The following is a 27372-nucleotide window of genomic DNA, read 5'->3' on the forward strand; positions in this document are numbered from 1 at the left end:
TTTTCAAACTTCTCCTCGAAAGTCACTAACCACCCTTTAAAGTTTCTTCTTTCTGCAACGTACTCCTTTGTCCTTTCTCCATCGAGGAAGCTTTGGTTCACCGTCGTTTCCCTTTGATGGAGTTTCTCTTCCAGGATTAGCTATTTTGCCTCCACCTTGACGAGTCTTCGCCATTTCCTTGCAGGTGTGAACTCCATCTTTGTTGATTTCATCTTTTATCAAGCCTCAAACCGGTATTAATTGTTACCATGTCTCATCTTTATTCCTAAATTCTTAATACATATGAAAGGGTCTTGGGAAGTAAGATTGTTGTTTATTGGGTACTTAAATGAAACTATCAATCAGCTGGTCGTCTAATTTTTGGGTATTGATGGTATGAGATAGCCCTAAGACAGATGGCTGAGGCCAATCACGTTTTTTGCATCAAAATTCGAGATATTTACACTCACTTAACAGTAATATGGCCAAGGGGATGAACATAAAATAACTTCAATGTCAATGTACCTTGCATCACATCAATGAACATGGTGAACTTGAGTTAAAAGGGTAAAAAATGAACTATAAGCAAGTCTACAATGACTCAGAATTACAAGTTCACTGGAAAGTTGCATCAAAAGTTTTCCAACAAAGGACAATAAAAAGAACCAAATGAATAAACCTTGAAGAGTAAGAAACAGAGAACTCAAGGCTCGTAATGAATTACAAGTCTGTTGTAAAACTGCACAGGCATCACAAAAGTTTCAGTCTCTTAACGGAGCCAGTCTTTGCGACTCAAATTTTTCCCCTTCACTCGCTTTGAAACCTGTATTTAAGTGCTCTAAATTCATGAGATTTTTCTTTGGTCATTTGGTGTGTGCTAGGCAAATGGGCTTTACATAATGGAAGGGCCTGCCCCCAAAAATCCCAAAACGCCTGTAAACCCTGATGAAGACGGGATACATACCAGGTCCCCGTTACACCCGGCAAGACTTTACTACTAGCTGGCTCAGCTGGCGCCTTCAATTTGTTGAGGATTAACCCAATCGTAACTCTTACGACTATGATTTTCTTCCTTTCCCTTTTTTGCCAATCTTCTTTCCTTTTGATGTTTTGTTCTTCCTACTGGAGATTTTACTTGCCTTTTTCTGCCTTTCCTTCCTAACTTGTTCAGGATCTTTAAGTTCTGAACGCACATGGACATTGGGCACAGAGAAATGCCCTCTGCCCCTTTTGAACTTTCTATTGAATCCCTGGTGCATCTGGCGATCCCCTGCAAAACAGGAATGATGTCAGAGAAACAATTTGTTTTTGATATGTCAGAGAACAATTTGAAACAGGTTTAAATTGTTATTCCATGGAAAACTTTCTTAAGCAATATATACATTGAAATTGCGCAAGGTTAGTAATTGCAACAAATTTGAGTTAAGGTGATCCAGTAAGTGATAGGCCACGAACTTTTGATGGTGAAAAGCCAAAGTTCAATTTAGAAATCAAAGTTTTACATTAGGAGATTTGGCTCTCTTGTTGAAGAAAGTTCAACAAACAAGGAATAGAATTTCTATTAAAAGGGGGACATAAAGAAAAAGAACTTTTTTATTGGTGATAAAAATAAGATAAATAAAATATGCATAATAGAAAAGCTACGTTGGTGTTTCCTCACAATGCAATAAAAAATAAATTCTCAATGCATTACAAATCATAAAGAGCTCTTTGACAACACAGGGCTACTAATACAATACAATACCTTTTCAAAAACAAAAAAAAAAGTGACAAAATAAAATAAGAAGCATATTTAGAAAAGGAAAAGGATTTGATTAGACTAACATGCCAAAGAATGAAACAACGATACAAAATGCCAAACTGGGAGAGTCAGAGAGAGAGAGAGGTTCACAATTGTAAAACACTGATTTCCAAGCATCACCTGATGAACCTGGGGTCCCTTCAGCATTTGTTCCTTTAAGAGAGATCTTATTGTGAGACCGTTCCTTCCACTTCTTATATATCCCAGTCTTGCTGGCTTTTACTTTGGAACCACTCTCTGTCTTTACCTGTATAACAATTTAAGGATACAGAGAAACGCTCATTAAATTATATAGAACAAGAATGAATATGTGACCTTTAAAACTTCAGATTATTCAATGGAAAAAACAGTTATAGCCCCATTGCCAATAATCCCATACTCAACCAACCTGTTAACGTAATTAATAGAAAACCCTGACAACAGAAACATACAAATTTACATGGTTTACCATTATATAAATCTATATCTGCAGGTAAAGACAACTACTGATCAACAATAGAATTGGTATAACTGGGGAAAACAAAAAACAAAAAGCCGTGGAAAAACAAAGTAAATGGAAAATATCTAAGCACTTTATATGATATGGTTGTCTGATGATTGTTAAATGGAATTTAGTTTACTGATGGGTTATTATATAAAATTGTTGCACCTGATCCAAAAAGAATCTACTTGCATACCATAACACACATGCCCTCATCAACTAGATGTAAATGAAACTGGAACACCTTTCTATGCACAAAATACAAAAGAAACTCTGAGGTTTGAGCACCATATGTGATGACAGAAGGATAAAGAATATTTCAAAACTAACCAAAATATTGCACGCAAGAGAATCTAATTGTTGTCTGGCAAGATTAGGCTAAACATGAAAGTGATTATCCACATGATGGTAATGACCCATTATCAGATACACATTAGCTAGGGATACTGTCCACGATCCAGATTGACCAGGATCCAGTAAATATACAGTGATTGTACAACCAAGGGGTGAGCATACAAAATAGCATTGAAACTACATGCAGCAGCTAGTAGTACATGTGAATGATGAAATAGGTGGAGATAACAACAGTTATGGCTATGATAGTACAATGTATCAATATGTGTAGATATTAGTCTTTATTAGATTACCATGTAATTTCTTATGACTAATTTTCTTTTTTCATTAGTAATGACTTCAATGGTTTACAAAGTATTCCAGGTAAATTCTCTATTTTCCATGATTAATGGATAATGAGACCCAACAGAAAAGCAAGATCTGAGCTCTAAAACCCAGAGACAGGCCCAAAATAATGACTTGTCCACAGCCTGCCTCAAACTGAAAAAGAATTACTGGAGTGCTCACTGTTACCTTGTAAAAAATACATGTTTCCACTAAAACCTGCCAATCTAAAACATGAGGATAAAGTAAACATTTCCTTGAAATTACAACTGGATTCAACATAATACCTTCCCACTGGCTGTCACACGCTCGCCATTGTTCAGTTTGATGTACTTTTTACTCCTCTGTCATCCAAGCAGATTCACAGCTTGTAAAACTAGAGGATGTTGTCAAGACAATAATAACAAATCAATATTTGATTGCTGAAAATACCTTATCCCAATGATATACAGACTTTTGCTTCTGCAAACCAACACTATCATCTGCAACTAGATCAAGCACAGCAGCATCCAACCTATAAATACAGATACACATTTAAAAAATAAAGAAATGGAAATTTCCTTAAAATCTTGTATAATACACCAAATGAGCATGCTTTATGCCTCTGTAGAAACCTAAAGAAAATGAAAAACACCTATCACAAGACTAGAAACTTAAAACAATATATAATGTCTAAAGCATGCCAAGCTACTGTGAGGTTTTATTTGACTACAAGTTTCAGAACATTGGTCTCCAACCTTTCTTTAGTTCTATAAGAAGTTCTTAGAAGGAGAATAGACAAAAAGACAAAGGAATCTATACAGGATTAAAAGCAAAGAAAGAAGTATGAAATCTGCCAATCTTTGCCAATCATGATGAACACCAAATAACAACAAAGAAGACATTGTTAACTGTCCATCATAAAGAGTACAGAATATCTTGGAATTTGGGACTCAAATGAAAACTTGGGGGAGGGAGAAGTTACAAAGTCTGTCAGCCAATTGAAAACCTTAATCAAGTTTTCCTCCAATCAGAAGGTCATGACAGTAGAGATTGGTAACCAGATCCTGTGGTCCGTTTCACATGTTAATCTTCTTTAGAGCCCTCAACAATTCCCCTCCTGATCCTTCTCCCTTTCTTGAGATTTGGAATGGACCCGTACCACCAAAAACAAAAGCATTTGTAATGAGAAGCTGCTCCCAAAATCAACATGTGTGTGTTCTCTTCAATGAAAAAGCAAATCATGGTACCTTGCCATGTGCGTGTTCTCTGCTATGGTGCAGGAGAAGTGTTGAACATCTTTCTTTTTTTTGTCCCTACTCTGTAGTGTGTATTTCTTCATCCTTTTTGGAGCAAGATGGCCCAACCCAAATAACACAATGGAGGCAATCATATTGTGCTGTGGACTCTTCATGGGAGAGGGAATGCAAGAGTTTTTGGAAATACATTAAGAGATGTGCAGTATTATAGAAAACTCTATAGTGAAGACAGCCCATTGGGTACTCACCACCAAGGAGTTTAATGGTTTAACAACCGATAATATACTTTAGGGCTGATATAAAATGCCTAGGTTCTCCTCCAGAAAAACTGTATTGAAACTCCATAGTTAGCACCAGAGGCAGGGAAGCTGAAATTCAACTTCGATGGGTGAAGTCTTGGCAACCTGGGTTCATCAGGTGTAGGAGTGGTAAGGGACCATCTTGGGAATATTATAACTAGCTTTTCAAGACCAATTAGTGTAGGGAACTCAATGCTGAGATTGCTGCACTTTTTACAAGGATTAAAATTAGCCCAATCTCAAGGATGGTTAGAGCTGATGATTGAAGGAGACTGAAAGGTGACCATGGAATGGCTGGAAAACAAAGACAAGGGTCCTTGGTGGCTGCAACAGCCACCCTATAATTAGAGAAGCCATTTTTCAGCACCCAATCGGAATTGCTCATTCAGATGTACCCTTCGTTCAGCTAACTCAGTAGCTGACACGTTGGCTAAATCTGGAAAGATTGGAGAACAATTTTTAGGGGGAATACCAAGGCCTGGCATTGCTGCAAATCTCACTTAAATGCACTGTTAGTTTCTTGGCAGCTTATGCTGCTTATTTTGAATTAATTCAATTATCCATTACTGATGAAAAATCATAAAGATTCCAGAACAGCATTTTAATAAAATAATATCAGAAAATGAGAAGCAAAACGTTCTCACCCTTGTTTTCATTGTTTTCACTACAACAGAGCTTTCTCACTCAAACTACAGATTTACATATGATGCAAGTGCACAGACATAAGCATGCCTATATGTCAACCAAATCAAGTGGAGCTCTATAAAATGATTCATTCCTGATGGCAAGAGAAAAGTGACCATATATTTTGTTCTCAATCTGTGGAGCTCTATAAAATGATTCATTCCTGATGGCAAGAGAAAAGTGACCATATATTTTGTTCCCAATCTACATACAATGATCAAATATGATATAACATATGGTTGACTCCACCATGTAGCCAAATCAATGTTTTAAAACGTGGAGGCATGATGCAAGGTGTTCCACTACCTAGAGGCGTGAGGCGTAGTTCAGAACACAAGAGGCGTAAGCCTCCCGAACACAAGGAGGCATAACCCTCCTTAAGAGGAGGGGGGATAGGAGGAGGCGCATGAGATGTGCATGAGGCATGAGGCGTACGCCTCTAGCACGCCTCATGAAAAAAGCGCATGAAGCGTACGCCTCAGAGGTGTCAGCGCCTCTGGCATACGCCTCAGGGCGTTTTGGAAGCGCCTCACCTGGAGGTGCGCCTCCAGGCATACGCCTCCCACGCCTTTTAAAACACTGAGCCAAATACCTGATTATGGCACAGAAATCAAGAATATATAATTATATTTGCTAGACTGTAACATAAGCTAAGTTGCAGCACTGCTAAAACTCTTCTTTGTGACACATACCAGCACTTGGCCTTACATCCAGACAACCATACAAAAAATTTAGTCACCTTCTCTGTCTATTCATTTATCACCTTTTTATAAGGTATGAATGTATAGGAAGAATGAACGGAAAAAGAAGAATATACAATGTCTTTGTACTTACCGACTTGAGCCAAAGCCTTCCTTAGCTTTTACCGAGAGTCCTGCTTCCAAATGCTGCAAGCAATACCAGAATGTTAAGTTGTCCAAACTGGATCTTCAGAAATATGAGAGAGAGAGAGAGAGAAAGACCATTGGTGTAAATAGTATCTTCAGAGGAAATAAAAGACCTACTTGATTTGTGGGTACTGAACTTATGTAGTACTCTTCATCCTTGAAGCTCTTTGCCTTTCTTTTAGAACCACAAATTTCTACAGTCAATGCAGAAACATCAATGATAGTAACCAGAAAATGTAAAAGATGTGTCACTCGATATTGTTTTGATTTGAAAAGATAAAGTTGCTTCACAGCACACACTCTATGCATCGACAAAATAAAAATCAAGAAAAAAAAAGGAGATAGTGATGACAAAGGAAATCTCAAATGAATTTTTTAATTCTCTATTAGTTTCATTGGGGCTTCAAACACCAACAAGAAAAAAAGTGGGCAAATTTGCAAAATGGAATGTAATCAGGCCACCTGGAGAGATATAACCCCTTTCAAGCTGAAACTTTCTTAGACAATTTCCCAATGACTATTTCTCAAGGCATGTTCCTTGGTATACCTCTCAGAAAATGTCTATATATTTAAGGAGACATGATGCCACCTTACAACCAAGGGCATACGCTTCATAAGATATACCTCTCAGAAGCACAAGACTCCATTTCCTTGTTTCCTGCCAAACTACGCTTCATAAGATATACCTTCAGGCTCAATACCTTTACCACCAACGAAAAGATGCCTTTCAGGTTTTTAAAATCCTTTACACCCCTGAGTTCACCTAAAATCAGTTTTTTAAAAGCGCAAGGCACAAAAAAAGCGCAAGAGCCAATTTGAGCCTAAGGCGCAAGGTGCAAAATTACAAAAAAAAAGCTAAAAATAAAAAAAGTCAGAAAATTCAAAAAAAAATGCCCAAAAAATTATAAAAAAATGCAAAAAAAATCAAAGAATATTAAACATAATGTTAATAAAAATATAAACTTAAATTTTAAAATAAATGTTTTAAAAACCTATTACCTAAAAATAAAATACATAAACATAACATATAAAGCGTTTTCAAATGAAAATTTAAAAATAAAAGCAAACATATAAAGCATTTTCAAGCATGTAAAACCCACGATCTTTTTTTTTCCTTAATTGCATTGCTTCAAGTAGCTAATGTGAGGTAAAACATATTTCAGCCTTTCTCAAGAGTCTAGTAGGTTCAGAAGTTCAGTCAGGAAGAGCCAAAAGAAGACCACAAACAGACAAAATCCATGCACATTTTAGAGTTCATTTTATTTCACAGACAAGTCTGAAATTGGAGACAATGAGCAGATTCTGTGCAATCAAATGCCAAGTGGAATGCCATCAAGCTTAAAAACACTTGATGTTGAGTAAAGGAAACATGTAGCTAGAGGTGATTATGTTCATTGACAAGGCCATAAAGATGAAGGCCAGAATTTTTCAAATGAACAATTTAAAGAAAAAATAACACAATAACTCTTGTTTAGAACTTAGGAGAGGTGACAAGAAATACTAAACAAACTCCAACAATCTGAATATTAATAGAGGAAAAAGCACTTTATAGAAAATGAGAAAATTAAATATAGAGAAGTCGACAAAGCAAAACCTTTCTTCTCTTTTTTCTTTGCAACAGAACTTTCTGATTGGACTTCCTGCAATAAATAAAACAGGATAGTGATAGTTTGTTAATCTCACCAGGAACACTTTTTCTATAAATTGGGCGCATTGATTGTGATAGGACAAATTTTTAGAACATGGAGTTTTTTAGTCTTGACAAATAGAAACTTTTAGCTTGTTCATTAGGGATGAACCTGGTTTATAAAAAACAGGATGTGCCACAATCACCACTGAAAAGAAAATCCTACAAAATTATAAAATAAAGTTGAATCTAAAATGTAAGCCAAAGTATACACTGCATTTTGATGGAAAATTTACTTATATTTTTTCAATAAAAAATAAAAAGGCATTTAGTTGGGTATGATAGCAAACGTTTTATGTGCAATGCCTCAGTAATTAAAACAAAGTGATCTCAGTGCAATCCAATATCCACAATCAGGACCCACCCCATAATAGATTATCTACTGTTGTTTGTAATAGATTCATACTTCTATTTTAATCTGTTTCTTTTACAAAACCAAACATCATTAATAAAATTGAAAAACTAAAGTATACTTGGTGTCCTCAAGCCCAACTTTTTGGACTCACCAAGTGCCATACCTCATGTCTATGTGAGATACTGAGATTTCATAACACATTCTTTTCCATGAAATTTAAATGTAATATAATATTTTGGGAGGAATAGTCTTTTTGGACCATTAACAAATCAAGAGATACTCACCTAGTACAGATTGGCCAGGACAGGAATTACTATATCTGAGAAACTGGCATAGAGGAAGCTTCATTTGGATTCATGAGAAAAGTAAAAATGTGAAAGACTAACTGCTTGGTGGACCAATTTCTGAGATAACTGTTATCCATTTATAGGCTGTAAAAAAGGACATGCAAATGGGATAATTACCGTAGCTTCACAACAGAGACACAGCCACTACAATGAATACCTAAGCCCCTACCATGGAAAAATTTAACTATACATAGGGCTCCAGTATATCAAAAGATAGTTATATTCCTTTGTTGGTTCTGCACGAACTTCTTTTATTCCCCTTCCTGATTACTAATATGATCAAAGAGAAAGATAAAGCAGTTGTATAACCACAATGAAAAGACATTAGATGTAAAGACAATAGAGAAAAGGTACAAAAGACACATTGGAGAAGAAAGGAAGGGTGAAGATAATGCAGAAAACATGGTTTTAAAGGGCAATGGAGAAAATGCTATTCCTGTTTTCCTCTGCAGATTCTCTAGAGCAACATGTGTAACTTAATGCCATCCTTGAGTGCCCCATTGGTTTCTCTTACATGGAAAATCAAAGCCATCTTCAAGAGGAAAATATGAAGAATGATACTTCTTAGATATTTCTTAGGATATTTAGAGAAAAAAGAACAACAATATTTATATATGTTATTGATTCCTCTGGACAGTGTCAAAAACATTTGCCTCTATCTTGGCTTATTATAGATTTTCCATGTCTAAATTTAGTTCCTTTTGCTAGATGAGGCAACTCCAGCCTTTATGTTTTTGTCTTGTTTTTTAGCCCATTCTGTACAGCTTGTTCTATACTTCCAATATAATCAATGAGTTTATCAATCGTGACTTTTGTATATTGCTATACTCTGGACTGCAGAGTAGCTAAAGTACTTGTAACCAGTTATTTAAATTAATACAAAATCCTCTTCTGCTTATCAAAAACAGAATTTATCAAGACTGGTTTATTCTACGAAACAACCATTGGTTAAATGCACAAGTAGTGGATGCTGATAAAAAAAAATGCATTAGTGGAAACAATGCACATCCTATAACTTGTCTACATTGCTACTAAACTAGAAGTCATGGTTTAAAATGTCCCAAGTTTCCCTAATATTTCCATGACATGTTTCCAATTCCAAGGGTACCAACACAAAATTTTAAAGGAATCAATATGTTCCCCAATGACCACTACGAGCACTATGTGGAGTACAAAATACAGTTTTCATAACATATTTCCATTTCCACTTCCAGGGGTAGCAACATGAAACTTTAATGGAATTGACATTTCCCTAGTGACCACTATCAACACTATGCGGTGTACAAGAAAAAAGAGCAGCCCAATACATGAGGTTCCCCCAATATGGGATCTAGGGAAAGACAGATTTATGCAGCTAGTGTTTTAAAAATGCAAGGCAGAAAAAAAAGCACAAGGGCCATTTTGCACCTTTTTGAATCAAGGCACAAAAATGCAAAAAAATAAAATAAAAAAACGAAAATACAGAAACATACCATGTAAACATATTTAAAATAAAAGCTCAAAAATAAAATCAATCATAACATTTAAAACTTATTCAAGCATGTAAAATCTTAATCTCTTTATTTTTTCTCAATTGCTTTACTTCAAACAGCTAATGTGATGTTAAATATTATGCATTCCTAATTTTACAAGCCACCTTTGTAGCAAGCCCCTCAGGGCAAGCCCAAACAAGTCCATATCAGGGTCCTAAATTCTTAATCCCTACAAAAAAAAATAAAATAATTTAAAACTTCAAGTGTCTTCAAAAAATATCTTTTATTAGGGTGAATGGATTAGGTTGTTTCCAAGAAGCAAAATTTAAACATACATAGAGGTTGTTTCCAAGATTCGAACATTAGTCACCCAAGTTGCAATGGAGCAACACAACTGTTGCACCAAGGCCCACCCTAACTATGTGAAGTACAATAGATAGTATTATAGTATCAGTTGGTTACAATATTGTAGATATGTGGAATAACAATGTTATTGCAAAACTTACATGATTACCACTCTGAGCTAGCTCAATATTCATTTCAAACATGAAGTTAAACATTAGTTTTTCTTTGTGAAATAGATTGTTTGGTTGATCTATTACAACCATTTACATTTTATATGAGCTTAAGTTTTACTTTAATTCATTCTATCAAGATGCTTTGAATCTTAAGATTTACATGACAACTTCAGATCGTATTCTTTTAATTATAACATTGATTTCTTAGCTTCGTTTGATGATTTTAAACAATATAATAATTTAAAAAAGTGTGCCTATGCTTCTTTTATCATTTCATAAAATACCATTCTATATTTTGCATATTTTACAAAGTTTCCACTATATCTATAATTTTTACAATATTTCCGACATGTTCATTATATTTGGACAACTGACATTTCCACGGACACTGATATTTTAAACCTTGACTAGAACAATCTCAAGGGCTAATAACGGAATGCTGATCCAAGATATCCAGGGTCTTGAAAGACATGTACTGGATATCAACCTAACCTTTGGCATTTTCTTGCAAAACCTGGTCACTCTCAAACTCACACCCATGTCTAATTCTTGTTAAATAAAATTTTTACCATTTTACCAAGCAATAGCCATCAAGCATTTAATTCATATGGACTGAATAAATTGTGTCAAGAAGGAGAATATGATATTAAAATTTTTTTGGAAAAATGATATGATTAACAATATTAATCACATTAAGTGAAAGAAATGTAAATAACCAACTTTGGCACATGAACTTTGAATTGCAAGTGAAAGAAACAGAGCATAAAATGTAGCTTTTCATTCTTGGTGGTAGTGAACTCTTGATTTTCCTTGTCTTCAGAAAAGAGTCATTTTGTACCTTTATCCCTTTATTTTTAAACTATTCTTCTTATTAATTAAAAATAACAGTATAAAAGGGAGAGATGGGCATTAGAGTTGCTACCTTTGACACCTGATCAACAAAGCGTTGCTGATGTACTTTGTTGATGATCTCTTCATGGACAGCTCTTTTCTTCTTCATTACATCAACCCATTGACTAGAAGGACCCTGTAATTCAGACAAATATTATTCACATAGAATACAAGCAACTACATTAAAGATATAGATCTTTGACAAATAATCAAAGCCTTCATTTTCCCCTAAACATTTCAGAGATCCACATACCCAAGTTCCTATCAAAAAAAAAAATCCACATACCCAAGGATAAATAAGGTTTTTTCTTTGATTGTTAATGCACAGCTAAAAATCTGTCCTTGCCATTTAGAAAACCAATAACCAAATCTTATTGCCAAAAGAGTAGGGTGTTAGAACAATTGATGAGAGACTTTCGTGGGAACTAGGGGGAAAAAGGGATCATAGAGTTGGGTGGGAGGTGGTCATTAGAAGTAAGGAGCATAGTTGTCAAGGCGACGCCTAGGCAACTAGGCACTTTTCAAAGAACGCCTCGCCCAAACGCCAACTATGTTAGGCGCATGCTTAGTGGACTGAAGCAAATATATATTATATAAATAATTATTAAATAAAAAAATATAAAATATATAATATTTTATTGGTTGTTTTAGTTTTTATAATAGAACCTATTCGCCTAGGCGACTAGGCGCTTTTCAAAGAATGCCTTGCCCAAACGCCAACTATGTTAGGCGCATGCTTAGTGGGCTGAAGCAAATATATATTATACAAATATTTATTTAAATAAAAAATATAAAATATATAGTATTTTATTGGTTGTTTTAGTTTTTATAATAGAACCTATTGCATGTTATCATGCTTTGAGGTAAGTAAAAAAAAGCTAATCTTCGAGGGTTTCACATTGACAATAGAATCGAAGTATCGAACTGAGGAAGGCGAGAGAACAACAGCCTCCATCGTTCCCACACAGTCCTCTAAAGTCGAGGTGAGATAATCAGTTTTCTTCTTCATATTTCCTGGTTTAAAACAGTGGTTACGCCCCATTTTCTCCTCTTCCTTTTTGTATCTTTTCTCCAAGATTTTTGAATCATTTTATTGGACTAAAATAGGGGCTCCGCCTCCTTTTGTTCTTAAATTTTCTGCATGTTTTCAGCTTTTTTTTCTCATTATTGGTGTCTGAAACAGGGGCTCCACCTCTTATTTTATTCTTCATATTCCTCTTTTATTTTAGTATTTTTTTCACCATCTTTTCTGGGTCTAGAACAGGGGCTCTGCCCCCTTCTTTTGTTCTTAATTTCTTCCATTTTTTCAGTTTTTTTTTGTTCACATCATTGGTCTGAAACAGGGGCTCTGTCCCTTCTTTTCTTCTTCATATTTCTTCTTTTGTTTTAATATTTTTTCACCAAATTTTCTGGGTCTAGAACAGGGGCTCCGCCCCCTACTTTTCTTTTTCATTTTCTTCTTTTATTTTAGTATCCGTTCCCTATGTATTGTTGATCTAAAATAGGGGCTCTGCCCCCTTCAGTTCTTTCAAGTTCTAACTTTTAACTTGTAAGTTGCAACTCTAATATATTGTTTTGCCTACTTGAAGCAACACTGCAAGAAATACAAGCACAAAGCAGAATACATAAAACCAATAAAAACTAGTTCAAAAGGGGTAGAAAACATCAGCAAGCCTTAGTTTTAAATTCCATCGCCTAGGCACCTAGGCGCCTGGACGCCCCATGGTCGCCTAGCCTCGCCTTGGCACCTTGAAAACTATGGTAAGGAGGCAGGTGGTTTGGGATAGGAAGTATTCAAAGGAGTAACGAGGCACTACTTGGAAAATGGTTATGGAGGCTGCTAAGGGAGGGGAATAAACTATGGGCTAAGATGATTGTGAGCATTCATGGGCAACTGGCATATGGCTGGGATGTTGGAGTTTTGGCAAGGGCTAAATGAGCTTCTCCTTGGAAATCTATACACGCCATTCTTCCTTCTTTCTTGCCATTCATCAGGTATGACCTATGTTCTAGAGACCGGGTAAAGTTCTGGGAACACTCTTGGGTGGGAGATGCAACTTTGAGAGAACAATTCCCCTCCCTGTATTATATCTCTATGTTTAAAAATGAATCTCCACTTTTTTACGGTACCCTCAAATTCTTTCCTCAGCTGTGATTGGTATTTGGGTCTAAGAAAGGGCCTTAGGGATGCTGAAGTCAACCATGTTTCAGCCTTAATTCAGAATTTCAGACCTTGGTGGGGTGGTCTTGGACCTAGGGAGAAGGGATAGTAGATTTTGGACTCTGATCCCTGATGGAGAGTTTTCTTGTGCCTCCTTTTTTAAGGCCTTAACACAATCCTCGAGTAGCTCCAACATAGACTTTCTAGTCCTCGAAGTTTGGGGCAAACCGATTCCTCCAAGGATTGGTGCTTTTTATTGGGAAGCCGTTCTGGGAAGATGTAACACTTGTGACTTTCTCTAGAGAAAAAGACCTAATTGGTGCCTATCCTTGAGCTGCCATATGTTGGACAGTGGGAGGAAAGAAATTCAAGGATATTTAATGAAAAGGAGAGGAATAAGGAGGTCATTATTGAAACAATTACTATTAGAGTGGTGCATTGGGTGAAATCTCTAGATATGTTTGACAATATCTCCACAGATATGATAAGAAGAATTGGAAGTGACCAACTCAGCACCTACTAAAACCAAGATTAGCCCCATTCGGTCTCCCCCGGTCTTTGGCTTTTACCAAGCTGAACTTTGATGGGAGTAGTGAAGGTAACCCAAGGCCTTTGGGAATTCGAGGAACTTTTAGGGATGAAGATGGGAAAGTCCTTGCTCTATTTTCTGGTCCTATTGGTGTGGGTCATTCTTTACGAGCTGAGATTCTGGCAGTGATAGAAGGAATGAAGAAGGCGAGGGAGCTGGGTTGCAGCAAACTTATTATTGAAGGGGATTCAAAGTTGGTTATAGGATGGCTTCAAGAAGAAAAGAAAGGCCTTTGGAAGTTTGCTAATGTAAAGAAAATGTTCAACCAGCTAGCGCAAGGTGTGGAGATTCAGATTCAATGGATAAGGAGGTGTGCTAATTCTTTTGTGGATACCCTTGCTAAAAAAAGGGTGGGAAGGGAACAACTGTTTTGGGCTATTCTGTAATTGAATTAATTTCTTTGAGGAGGGTTAAGAGAGTTACCCCTCCCTTTGTACTTCTTTCTAACTTGAAAATTTAATTATAGGTGGTTATTGATCAAAAAATTCTTATTGCCAAAAGATGTTCACTGGCTAATGTACATGAACATGTACTAAACTAATTTTCTTTTTGAATAAGGAAATTTTATTGAAAGAAAAAGGTACAAAGATTAGTAACAACAAAACAAAAAGAGAAAGGGAAGAAAGGACAACAAAGTTTGCCAGTCCTCATTTCCTTAACAAGAGTACCACCACAGTTTTTTTTATTTTATAAATAATGGAAATAATTGTCAACGCATCTACGCAATTCTGGGTGACAGAGGGGCACCTAGTCACTTAGGCACTAAGAACTTTTAGCTAGTTCCTTAGTTTTATATACCATTCAGCAAACATGTTAATCGCAAAAAAATAGCAATCCACTTTATTAAAAACATTAAATTTCCTCTTAAAACGTGGAAAATCATCATATCTAAAAGATAAAAATATTTTAAACATATATTTAATAAAGTACTTTCATATCAACTAGCAGGGACCCATGCAATGCACGAGATTTATTAAGCAAAAGTTAAATAATAGAAAGGGTCATTTACTAAAATACCTCTTATAGTTTCATGGATTTACTAAAGTCTACCCTATAGTTAGCATTTTACTAAAACACCACTTATAATTTACAATGGATTTAATCAATCTTCCATTAGATGACAGTGGAAAATGATAGTATTGACCCTAATGCTCATTTAAATAAATTTAATCAAAAGAAAAAAAATAAAAATACCATTTTTTCCCTTAATAAGACACGGGCAACCACTCTATTGGCTATATTTGGTCAATTTTGTCTTATATACAAAAAAAAAGTGTTAAGGATATTTTTGGAAGAAAAAATCATGGGTCTAATGGCAAAACAAACACTCCTTAATGAAAGGTTGATTAAGTAAATAAGTTGTAAAATATATGGGATGTTTTTAGTAAAATGAAAACTATAAGGTAGGTTTAAGTAAATATGTAAAGCTATAACGTGTGTAAGAATGGCAACGGGGCGGGTTCGGGGCAGGGATCATATTCCCCGTCCTCGACCCTGATTCTAAAATTAACACCCATCCCTGATGCCCGACGGGGATCGGTTCCCCGTGCGGACCCAAATCCCCAAAATGTTTTCAGATAATAGTATTTTTTAAAATAATTTTTTTTAAATAAATTTATTTAAAATAAATGAAATTTTTAAATTATAAATAATGTTTTAAATATGTTTTAATATATATAATGTAAATAATATAATAGTATATTTAATATAAATAACATTTAATATATACAATCGGGGTCGGGGCGGGGCGGGGACCTAAATCCCCATCCCCGACCCTGACTGGGGATTCCTATTAATCCCCGTCCCTATCCCGTTCCGCCAAAACAATCCCCACCCCCGGCCCCATCGGATCGGGGAAGTCGGGTCCCCGTCAGGGATGGTAAAAATTGCGATCCCTAAAGGTGTGTTCTAGTAAATGACCCTAATAGAAACACATAAGAGTATACAATTGTTTTATATTTTCAACTTTTTAAATAATTAATAATTATTCATATTTTATATACTACTTTTAATAATTTTTTATAATACAAAATAAAAATAATTAATTTCAGTTAGGTTTTTTCATCAAACTGATGAAACGAACCAACCCGATCAACTCGACTTGAGTTGCTCAGTTTTCTACTATTTTAGGTCGGCTTTGGTTCAAAATTTTCTCAATTCAACTAAGTTGGTTCAGTTTCACTTTGGCCATTTGTAAACTGACCAAAATCAGGTGACCTAACCATGGATATATATTAATATTTTATATTTTAAATATAATTTTTAATATAGAAAAGTGGTAAATTTCCCATATTTCTTAGTCTAAAATGTTTTATATCATAAATCTAATTTTTAAACTTAATTTTTAATAATTGCACTATAATTTTTAAAACTAAATTTAATTTTTAAGTTTAAATCTTTTGAACCGACTGACCAAAGCAAAAATCGACCCAAACCGATACAACTTGAGTGGGTTGGATTTCACAAAAGGTTAATTGGTTTTAGCTAACCAACTCCCCAACCTAACAAAGTCAATTTAGTTGGCCAAATAGCCTATGACCGAACCAAACCAAGTCACGAACACTCATAATTTCAGCTAAATTAATAGTCTCATCTCTGATAAATAATTAAGAATAGTTTAATCTCCAATAATTATTGAAAATTTATAGCGAAAATACACAATTATTGAAAATATATTGACAATGAAAAAAATACATTAATTACAAAAATACAATAAGTACTAAAAATATATTAACTTAGCCAATAAAATAGTATAATCTAAAACAATAATTTAATATCTAATAAAAATTAATCAATAATTTATAACAAAAATATAATAAATACAATAGGTTAAATAAATTAAATTTAAAATTTTCAATAATAGTAGTTTAATCTCTAATAATTATTAAAGTTTTCTGTTAAATAGCAAAACAAAATAAATTTATACATAATCATTGAAAATACATTTATCACAAAAAACAATAAATAATTACTGAAATACAATAAATATTAATTTTAGTATATATAATTATATAATAAATACAGATTAAGAGCTTAAAATTATTATGAATAAATATTATTTTTTGAAAGTTATTTTCTTGAATTATTACTTGATATAATTAAAATTAGTTATTTATAATATTATGTAAAAATATTAAATTATTATTAATTTAAATATTATGTTATAATTATTTTTCTAATTTTCAGGATTATTTTAAATTTATTACATAATTTCTTTATTTTAACTATTTAAAATCTAGTTATATTAAATATTTTTATTTAAAATATTTATTTAATTAAATACTTAAATCATATGTAAATTATTTAAATTTTAAATATTAATTATTTATTGAATTTAGTTATTCATAAAATCATAATTTATAATATTATTACATAAATTCATTATTAATTTTGTAATATATTAAATTATTATTAATTTCATTATTATGTTTTAAATGTTTTTCTACTTTGAAGAAATTTTTTAAATTTATTACATAATATCGTTATTTTAACTGTTTAAAATCTAGTTATGATAAATATTTAGTTATTTAAATATTTAAATAATCTATAAAATATTTGAAATCTTTTGTTATTTGAATTCTATCTATTTAAAGCTATTACATATTATTAAATATTTAAAAAAACATTTAAATTGATAGTCCAAAAAAACATAATTTAAATTGTTAGCACATAATTTCGTGAGATATTTTGTAAAAATATAAAATTATTTTTTGTGTTTTTAATAAATATTTTAAAGTTATTATATAATTTTGTTAGAATATTTAAATAATTTTTAATTTTTTTAATCTAAACTTTCTTTAGATAGATATAGATAAAAAGTAGGGGAGAGGATAAATAGGAATTAGAAATAATTTAGGAGAGAAACTCTCTACTAAATTAAAGATAACTTTGGAGATAATTTATAAGACAAATAGGAATTAGAGATAATTTATAAGATAAATAGGAATTAGAGATAATTTTGGGAAAAGTAGGGGATAGTGGGGGAGGTAGTTTAGGAGAAATTTTAGGAGAAGAGATTATTTAGGTTATTGGGAAAGTGCATCTCATTGGTTATCTTGAAAATGACATGGAATAAAAGAAATAAATAATTCAAAAAAAGGAAAAAATTTCTTGACCGCTTTGTTTTAATATATATATATATATATATATCTAAAGAATACTACAATTTTATATTATACAAATTTAAGAAAGAAAGTAAAAGAGAAAAGAACAAGGTTGGAGCTGTTTTATTTAATGTAAGAGTATAAAAAAAAGAAGCACCTCTATACTTCTTTTCTTTCTTTCTTTTTCTCTTCTCAAGGCTCTTTGACCTTTTAAATTTCAATAGTAAAATTTTAAAATAATGTATTAATAATATATGTAGTATATAATAAAATGCATTAACACATATTAGTAATTAGTAAGATGTAGTAATATAGAGGATATTTTAATAAGGCACTCACCTTATCATTTTTGTTGCCTACAACACCTTGTCAACTATGGTAATAGTATTTTATTAATCTTAGAGGGAGAGGTTCCCTTTTGCTCAAAACACATACAAAAAATATAGATGTCAGAGTATTTCCTATAAACGAAAGCACAAAGTCGAACTAGGAAATTAACATCAGAAATTATATGCTCCCAATGATTGCAAAAATGTTGACATTTTAGTTCTTCAAGTTCCTCTGTTTTTTTTTTTTTTGATAAGTGGTAAGAAATGTATTGTATTAATAATAAAGAGGGTGAGAAGTCCTCAATCATATCCAAAAAGAAGTCTGCCTTAAACCATGCACAAATGATGTACAATGAAGGCTTTTTATAGAAAAATCGAAAAAAGATGGACCACCAGTGATTAGAGAAAGAGCAGGCAGGCGCATCCACAAAAAACTCCGAGCACCTAGTCCAGCTCACAAGCAACCTCTCCATCTTCCCTAAGATTACCCCCACTGCAACGGATTTAAACTAAAAAATCCTTTGATTGTGTTCCTTCAACACCATCCAAAAAACTGCAAAAGGCAAGCTTTTCCACAGAAAACATCCTTTGTCCAAGCAGCAATTAATCCTCCATCCTGAGATTAAATCAACCACAGCGGAAGGAGGAAACCAAACTAAGTGGAACAGCTTAATGCAATGAAACTAAACCTGATAGGTATAGGGGCAGTGAATCAAAAGATGGTGGATAGATTCAGGTCATGCACCGCACAGGCTACAGGTGGCATCCAGTTCCTTCAAGTTCCTTAGGAAGGCAAGACTGACTAATACATTATGGGTCTTTCAAACTTCCAATTAAGTGTTCCTTGGTCATAGCTTTGTCTTTAAACATCCATCTATTGTGCTCTTAGCAAATCAACCAACAGATAATAAGAGGTACCAGTTGCCATAGGATGTTTCCACAAGGACTGAAATCTTTTCTTTTTTTTTATCAGCATCAACAACAAATTTTATTACTTAGATAAAGAGAAATGTACAAGACAAAGGCAGCCTCAGCTACCACCAAGAAAATACAAAGACAATTTAATATTCAGACTTACAACCGAGCCCAGAAACACACTGCCCTGTTTACCCCTTGCTTTACTAGTTGGTCAGCTAGACCATTTGCAAACCTAGGAGTCCATTGAATTATCAGCTGCATATCCCTTGAGAACCTCTTGAATTGTTTGATTTTGTTTTTAAAAAACCAAGGAGCCTTCTCATTCAGTTTTAGCCAACTTATTACTATTTTGGAGTCACCTTCAACTATTAGCTTTCTTACCCCCATCTCCATAGTTTTCTGCATCCCATAAATCACTGCATTCAGTTCTGCTGTTACAGAATCACACACTCCAATGGGGCCTGAGTACATGTCCATGATCACTCCACTTTCATTTCTTAAAACCCCTCCAATTCCAGACGGACCCAAATTCCCAAAACTATTTCCGTCAAAGTTTAATTTCAGGCATCCTAACTCTGGAGGTTCCCAACCCTTTAGTGCCTTCCACTTGGCTGAAGTTGAGGCTACAATTGTTCTCCAGTTCCTTATTATGTCATCAATAGAGAAAGCTGAAAACAACTCCACTGTCTTTGTCCAGAAAGCTACTTTTGCTATAATCCCTTCAATTAATGCCTCTTTGCTCCTTTTCTTTTCCTCGAATATACGTTTATTTCTCTCTTCCCATAAGATCCAGATTACTGCGGCTCTTGTACACTTCCACATTAGTCTTCCCCTTGTTTTTGGCCAGCTGAAAGTAGAACCATCAAACAACCTGTCCAATCTGTCCAGAGTATTCCACATGCACCCAAAATGAGAGAAAAACCAATCCCATATACCACAAGCAAACGGACAGGAAATGAAAATGTGATAAGCAGATTCACCATTAGATTCACACAAACAGCACCAATTTGGGGAAAGGCACCATCCAGGTCTCTTTCCCTGTAGAATATCACAAGTGTTGATTGCACCATGGAAGACCTCCTAACAAAAAGCACTCACTTTTGGGGGAAATGGATGACACCAAATCTCTTTGGCTGAAAAGGGAACAACTGGTTTAGAAGGCAAAGACAACGACTTGAAAAAGGAAGCACAGCTGAAAACCCCAGAAGGATGGAGAGTCCAAATTCTATCATCTTGTTTATTTAGGTCAAGGAAAACCCCCTCAAGAATGTGTAGTAGGTTAGAAACATGGCCCAGTTCAGTGTCCCTCACATTTCTGCAAAAGCCTAGATTCCACCTGAACCCATTAACCAAAGGAGAAGGGAGCGAAAACTCAGAAATTGGTTTGCCCTTGAGAGCAGATAGGGTGAACAATGAAGGGAAAGAATCCTTCAAAGGGACTTCACCCACCCAAAGATCCTCCTAGAATTTGATTTTGTTACCTGAATTAATATCAAGTCTGATGTGATTGAGAAAAATTGGGAGACATTTCTGAATCGCTTTCCAAGGTGAAGAACAAGAGGCCCTGCTAGAAGTTCCAGCATCCCACCCATTCTCTGAGAGCCTATGAATACTAGCAACCACTTTATGCCATAACCTGTCCAATATAACCAGGAGTAGCAACTACTTATTGAGCATCTTTATACAATGGGGCTACCACTATCAGAATAACAACATTAAACAAGTAGGTGGGAGAGGTTCAGGCTCCAGGAGACAAACACCATAGGTTATTCTCTAGCTGCATTCCTTCATTAGCAGGTTGTCAATGACACTTGAGTTTCTTTTGACCAGATGATAGCAGCTAGTTCTCCAGACCACCTTTCCCCTCTTTCTTAACATGCCTTGAACCATATGACAACAATCTATATTCCTTTTTAGGCACCATAAATCTCCTACACATTTCTTTTGAATGTTTGAGAGCCTTAAGACAACATAATCCTTGGCATATTGGCTGAAAAAATATGACCATAACCATAAGGGTGGAATGGAGAATTTAAAGTGACCTTATCTACTGGAAATTTTTAACTGGCCTTACATACATAGTTCACTTCTCCCCAATTGAACAACAAGAAAATTATCCATGGCACCTGAATCATTTTTCATTGAAACCCAGTTGGTTGAGATCATGTTGGTTCTTTCCAAGATATGAAACCATAAAACTAGGTTGGACATCGAGACTTAATATATTTGTTAAACAATCCATTTATCTTTAATCCAAACAACAATAGGATCATCATTTTTAGTATCTCAGACACCTTTATCCTATCCTTTATCACTGATCAGTCAAGATTAACTTGGTATCCGCTTAGACGATACTGTAAACTAATCAAGCCTTCAAGAGTATCCTTTTGTGTAAAAGGCTTGAATTTGTATTCCTTACTCAAAAACTCATGAGACTATTGAGACAGATAACAAGAATAAGACTAAAAGTCTAAAATCAAATTATAAATCAGCATATTCAAGGAAACTGAGGGTATCACCCACTAAAGAATACAAGGGATAGTTAAGTAAGATAATCAAGTTATGTGAACAAAGGACTGGGATGCTGGCACTATGTTATTAAAAAGATTAAGTGGGTGCAAGTCGAAGGCTCTAACAAGCCAATGGACTAAGAAGAAATTGGATTCTAGGATAATTATAGAAAGTTAGAAACAACCAAAAAAAAGTCCAGATATTTTCCATGAGCAAAGTTGTCACAAATTTTTACAGCAACAATGAAGTATAATGTCAACCAAGTGGATAAATAACAAAAAAAAAAAAAAACTTCAAAGAGATCTCATACTGCAGTCATACATTAAATGTTAATAAATCCTCAGAAACATATACAAGGTAATCATGTAAAGGAAATTACTTGTAGATGCTTTGATTTCGCAGCTTCACCTTCAGCTTCCAAAATAGTCTGCTTTGGTCTAGCACACACCATCATGTGGATAATTAAAAATTAGCAAAACACATCAAGATATTAGGCTCTAAAATATCTAAGACCAAAAAAACAGAACACAATAATCCCCTAAATGTGGAAAGGAATAGATATTTAAGACATAAATGTCTGGAACAAGAAGTTAATTTGCATTATGCTGGAAAGTCCATAAGCCCAATAACAATTTACTAAACTTGTAGAGCACAAACCTGAAAGATTTCAAACGTTCAGAAAAGGCAAGTGCTGTTAGCTCATTGCCACCTAATAAATGTTTGAAAATTGGATGCAATCCCTCACGGGGCAAAACCTTCGCCCTTCTAATGGATTCCTTTGATGGTAAAGGTTTTGTCTTTGAATACAAGCGAAATGCATTATTACAGGTCTTCTGCAAAGTAGCTAGTTCTGTACATGAATCAATGATTTCCCGGACTTTGTCTGAAACAAGATCTAGAACGGTCTGAGGAAAACGCCCATAGACAGTTTCACCATTTGCAATTGCCTGATCAATTTTGGATAACACTCCATTCATGTCTTGAAGAACATCCTCCTCAGTAGGAGCAGGTCTAATTGGTTTTGAAAGGAAGAGATGGAGATCTAAGAGGTATGGCATATCCTCAGATGTGACAAAGGAAAACGCCATACCAGTCCGACCTGCTCGAGCAGCTCGCCCCACTCTATGGACAAAAATTTTAGGTTTCGGAGGGAAATCCCAGTTGACAACATTATCAAGCAATGGAATATCAATGCCTCTCGCAGCAACATCTGTAACAATTAGCAACATTGTCTTTCTTGCCCTAAATTTTGATATATGAATCTTACGAGCATCTTGATCCATATCACCATAGCATACAGATGGCTCAATACCCTCTTCTCTAAAGAGAATATTGAGGAATTCCACATGATGCTTTGTGGAAACAAATATCAATGTCTGCTGATCAGAACCAATTTGCTCCCTGATCAAATACAACAATGCAGCATGCTTCTCTTCCTGCCTTAAGGTGAAAAAGGTAAGCTTCAGGTCAGGGCTAATCTTAGTCTCCAAATCAAGCCGAACAAGTTGTGGGTCTCGAAGTCCAGCCTTAGCAAACTCAGCAAGAGCACTAGGCAGGGTTGCACTGAAGAGCAGGGTCTGACGGATCTCACTCAGTTGTGCAAGGATTTTGTGCAACTGTTCCGCAAACCCCATACCAAATAGACAGTCAGCTTCATCAAACACCACATATTCCACAGTCCGCAAGGACATATCATCAATCTCAGACAGATGATGCATGAGTCTTCCGGGAGTTGCAATTATGATATCAGGATTCTGAGCCAACTCTTCAAACTGGCTCTCCATGCTATCTCCACCAACCAATAAACTAATACGAAGATCTGCATGGGGAAAAATAGGTTATCAATTGACAAGCTACAATATTGTTCTTTTACCCTTTTTTTTATTTTCCTTAAACCAAATATCAAAAGACAAAAGTTTAAAAGCAACTACATATAATGATTTTTTAGAGTCTTCCTGCTTCTATAGATTTGATGAACTGTCGCTATGAAAAACAAAGATTTTACCACTCGAAGGGCCATTCAATAGAATTCTTATGAATGCGTAGTTAAAATTTCCATAGATCCATAGATGGGAATTAAAAGTGTTATCATTCTGTCTCACCTCAGAGGTTTCAAATGAATAAAACAATAATCAGCCTCCAGTGTCACAGATACACAATTTTCTACGGAATTGACCATTAATTACAATGTTCTATATGTGTCTTTTGTGAATGTGTGTGTGCCTTGCACTTTCTATTCACACTCACTTGATTAGCAAAGATTTCTTTTTGATAAATGGTTTATCAGAATTTCCTTAACTATTTTCATGTGAATGAATAGCATATATAAGGAAGAAGCTTTTTCAAAAAAAAAAAAAAATCACCACGGAGACTTGAATATCAAGTAATTCTAGTTCTATTTCAGTGATTTCAAAATCCAAATCCTGTTTTGCGCAAAAGGGCTGTGACTTCACAAAAGTCCAAAACTGACCTGTGAATCGACCAAGCTCCTTCGTGAACTTCAATGTCTGAAGTGCCAAGTCTCTAGTGGGAGAGAGAATAAGAGCCCTAACACCACCTTGAGGGACATGTTGCTTCAACCGCTCAAGCATCGGCACCAGGAATGCTGCCGTCTTTCCGGACCCGGTCCTTGCCATGGCGACGACGTCAGCGCCGGAAAGTATGAGAGGCATCGTCTTCCTCTGTATCGGCGTAGGGACTCGGTAACCCTTGCGCTTGATGCCTCTGTAAACATTAGGGCTCAGACCCAGAGACTCGAATCCTCCTGACTTGGCTTTCTTTTTCTGCTTCTCCTTTCGTTTCAGCTCTGCTTTTGAACTCACATGAAGCATCTCTTCTTCCGCCATGACCTCTATCTCGTGTTTACGCAGCGTAATTGATGACAAAAAACAAAGAAGATGAAGAGAGACGGTGAGACTCCTTTCGTTTTCAGTCGGTCGGTCGAATGGGGAACGCAGAAGTTCAACGAGAACCGGTGAGCTGCAGAAGTTCAAAGAGACCCTTCAGTTTTCGGTCGAATGGAGAAAACCCTATGTGACATTTTGGTACGGCTGTCAATGGGTCGGGTCCAAACCGATCGAGCCGACTTTGATTTCAGATCCGGTACCGACGGGTCAGTTCTCGTTACGGTTTTTGATACATTCTCCACGGTAAATTTCTTAAAAAGTCAATTCTCCTTACTTTTTCCGACAATTTATTAACTCTACCTTTACCATTAACATCCGTTACTATTCCGTTAAAACCCTGTTTAAAATTCTTTTAAAACCCAATATTACCCATACCTCGTCCCAAGTTCATTTTCGAGAGAACGGGAAAAACATTATTCATCATCTCTTTCAACTGTATGCACAGCGGCAACGGTCCAACATCGACCCTATCCACCTCCGGCCAGGTCTCTTTCCCGATCTCTCTCTCCTCTTCCCCATTTCCGTCTTCGAACTCCCTTGTAAAAAAAAAAAAAACAGGAGGGAGGAAAGAAAGGATCAAAAGGTTAGGTTTTGTATCAGCAACAAAGCATTAAAATCCTTTCTTCGTTTAAGGCAGTGAAGGAGAGAGATAGAGGCCTATCTATATTCTAATTTCTTCCTATGCTTTCCTTTCATTTAGAAAAGATTGAGATAACAAGAATCCTCGAGAACCCTTAGTGGGTTTCATAGAGCAGAGAGGAGAGGATGTTGGAGGACAAAGCTCTAATTGGCACAAACTGGAATCGATCAGTCTGGAGAGATTGAATGATCTGAGATTGATGGAAACGACTCTCCTAGTACGGTTTTCGCAGGCGATTCCGGTCTAGTTGCTACATTGAACCCAACCCACCTCACCAAACTTTGCTTTGGATCGTTAATGGAGGATCTGAACCTGAGAAGCGAACCTCTATCTTCAACTTGTAAATCGAGCTTTGGTTCTTCGGCTACTGCTACGAAACAACACCTTCGAGTTTCATTTATACGGAAAAGGGCAACCAACTATGGATTGGCCCACCAGATTGAAAATAACTCTAGCTCTACAACTCAAGCCCAACACAAAAGCTTGTTTGAAAACATGAGCATCGAAGATTCAATGATTCAAGATAAAATAAGTTGAAGCTCGATTTGGGGATGAATTTCTTTAGTTGCTGCTACAAAGTTGAAGTCCAAAGCGCAAGAAAACCCATAAAGCCTCTATCTTATCTCTTGAAACCTGACTACTTGTGTTTGTTGATATTCACCACCGATGGAGAAGTAGGTGACGGAGAAAATCAAATTAGTAAAAAAGATGTTGTTGGGTTATTCAGCAAGAGCCTTCGATGAGGAACAAATTGTTGCTGTTGTTGTTGGGTTAGTCCAGGTTAGAATTGTTGTTGACTAGAAAAATCTCTTTGAGAACCTCCGCATTGATCTACGGAACACTGGTCAAAGAGGGGTGCCGCTGGTTCGCCTCATTTATTTTTGCATTTTGGATCATTGTGCAGCTGCTGAAATTATTGAGTTCGGTGTTTCTTTTCCTTTTTCTCTATTTTATTTTGAAATTTTAGAGAAGAATAAAAGGTAAAATAGTACATTTCTGTTGGCAGACGTTAACCGTAAGGGAAGACTTAGTTAATTATCAAAAACAACAAGGGTAATGTTAGTCAATTTTCAGATCTTAGTCAATTAACTAAACCAGAATAGTTTAAGAAATTTACCCTTATTATTATCGGTTTGGAACCGGTACTGAATCGATTCAGATCCAATTATTATATATTATACATTATATAAATATATTACACAAATTATATAGGGTAGGTATATATATTAATATATTAAATGTATATTATATTAAATAAATTAACATATATATATATATTAAATGTATAATAATTACAGTAGATTTATTTAATTGGGTTCATTGGGTCAGTCCTGATTATCCCAAGAACTAATTGGTTCTGCTCTAGGTCTAAATTTACAAATCCTAACAGGTATAGTTTGGTTCCAATTCCTTAATATTTCTTATCGGGTTAGTTCTAGTTTCTCCTAGACTTAACACATTAACAGCCTTACATTTTGGATATGTACTATTTAAATATCACATAACATATAATTTAATATATATATATATATATATAATAAGTGAACGCATTAAATACATATATATGGACCCGGAATTTGCCAAGAGAAAGTGAAACATTAGAAATTGATAACTATTGTAAGGAAGGAATGCAATGTTGTTTCAAATAATTAACCTTTTACTTTAGTAATTTGTTATAAAAAAATTATTAATTTGGATTAATTATATTAATAATTTTTAACAAAAACAATAAATTGATGCTAATTACTTAATAAAATAATTAGTTTTTTCATATTATTCATTAGTGTTCTATTTTATTTATTTTACATTATTAATGATTAAATGTTCCAATTTTTGTAAATACTACTTATATATTTAAAATACTTAAATATCAGTAAATATATAAATTAGGTTATAGT

General features: G+C 34.8%; 1 protein-coding gene across 1 annotated transcript; it reads right to left on the reverse strand.

The window, feature by feature from the left end:
- Nucleotides 1-473: 473 nt before the first annotated feature.
- On the reverse strand, nucleotides 474-25860 carry LOC104613009 (putative DEAD-box ATP-dependent RNA helicase 29). Its single transcript, XM_010280687.3, has 11 exons — nucleotides 24399-25860; nucleotides 22586-23747; nucleotides 22308-22365; nucleotides 11349-11453; nucleotides 7642-7687; nucleotides 6165-6241; nucleotides 5995-6047; nucleotides 3372-3453; nucleotides 3227-3283; nucleotides 1901-2027; nucleotides 474-1249 (listed from the first exon to the last, which is right to left on the reverse strand). The coding sequence occupies exons 1-11, from the start codon at nucleotides 24772-24774 to the stop codon at nucleotides 1038-1040; spliced, it is 2355 nt and encodes a 784-aa protein (XP_010278989.1). The 5' UTR covers nucleotides 24775-25860; the 3' UTR covers nucleotides 474-1037.
- Between the last annotated feature and the right edge of the window lie 1512 nt (nucleotides 25861-27372).

The sequence above is a fragment of the Nelumbo nucifera genome, chromosome 2 (assembly GCF_055504915.1).
Source record: "Nelumbo nucifera cultivar China Antique chromosome 2, China Antique-T2T, whole genome shotgun sequence".
NCBI lineage: Eukaryota > Viridiplantae > Streptophyta > Magnoliopsida > Proteales > Nelumbonaceae > Nelumbo > Nelumbo nucifera.

Bases quoted from the DNA above. Each gene is read 5' to 3' on its own strand.
- LOC104613009 (XM_010280687.3), bottom strand. From the start codon at position 24,774: ATGGCGGAAGAAGAGATGCTTCATGTGAGTTCAAAAGCAGAGCTGAAA. The intron at 11,454-22,307 runs GTAATTTCCTTT...TCTGAATTACAG, and splicing joins CGAAATCAAAGCATCTACAA to GGTCCTTCTAGTCAATGGGT. The intron at 7,688-11,348 runs GTAGCAACTCTA...TATTTATTGCAG, and splicing joins TTGTTGATCAGGTGTCAAAG to GAAGTCCAATCAGAAAGTTC.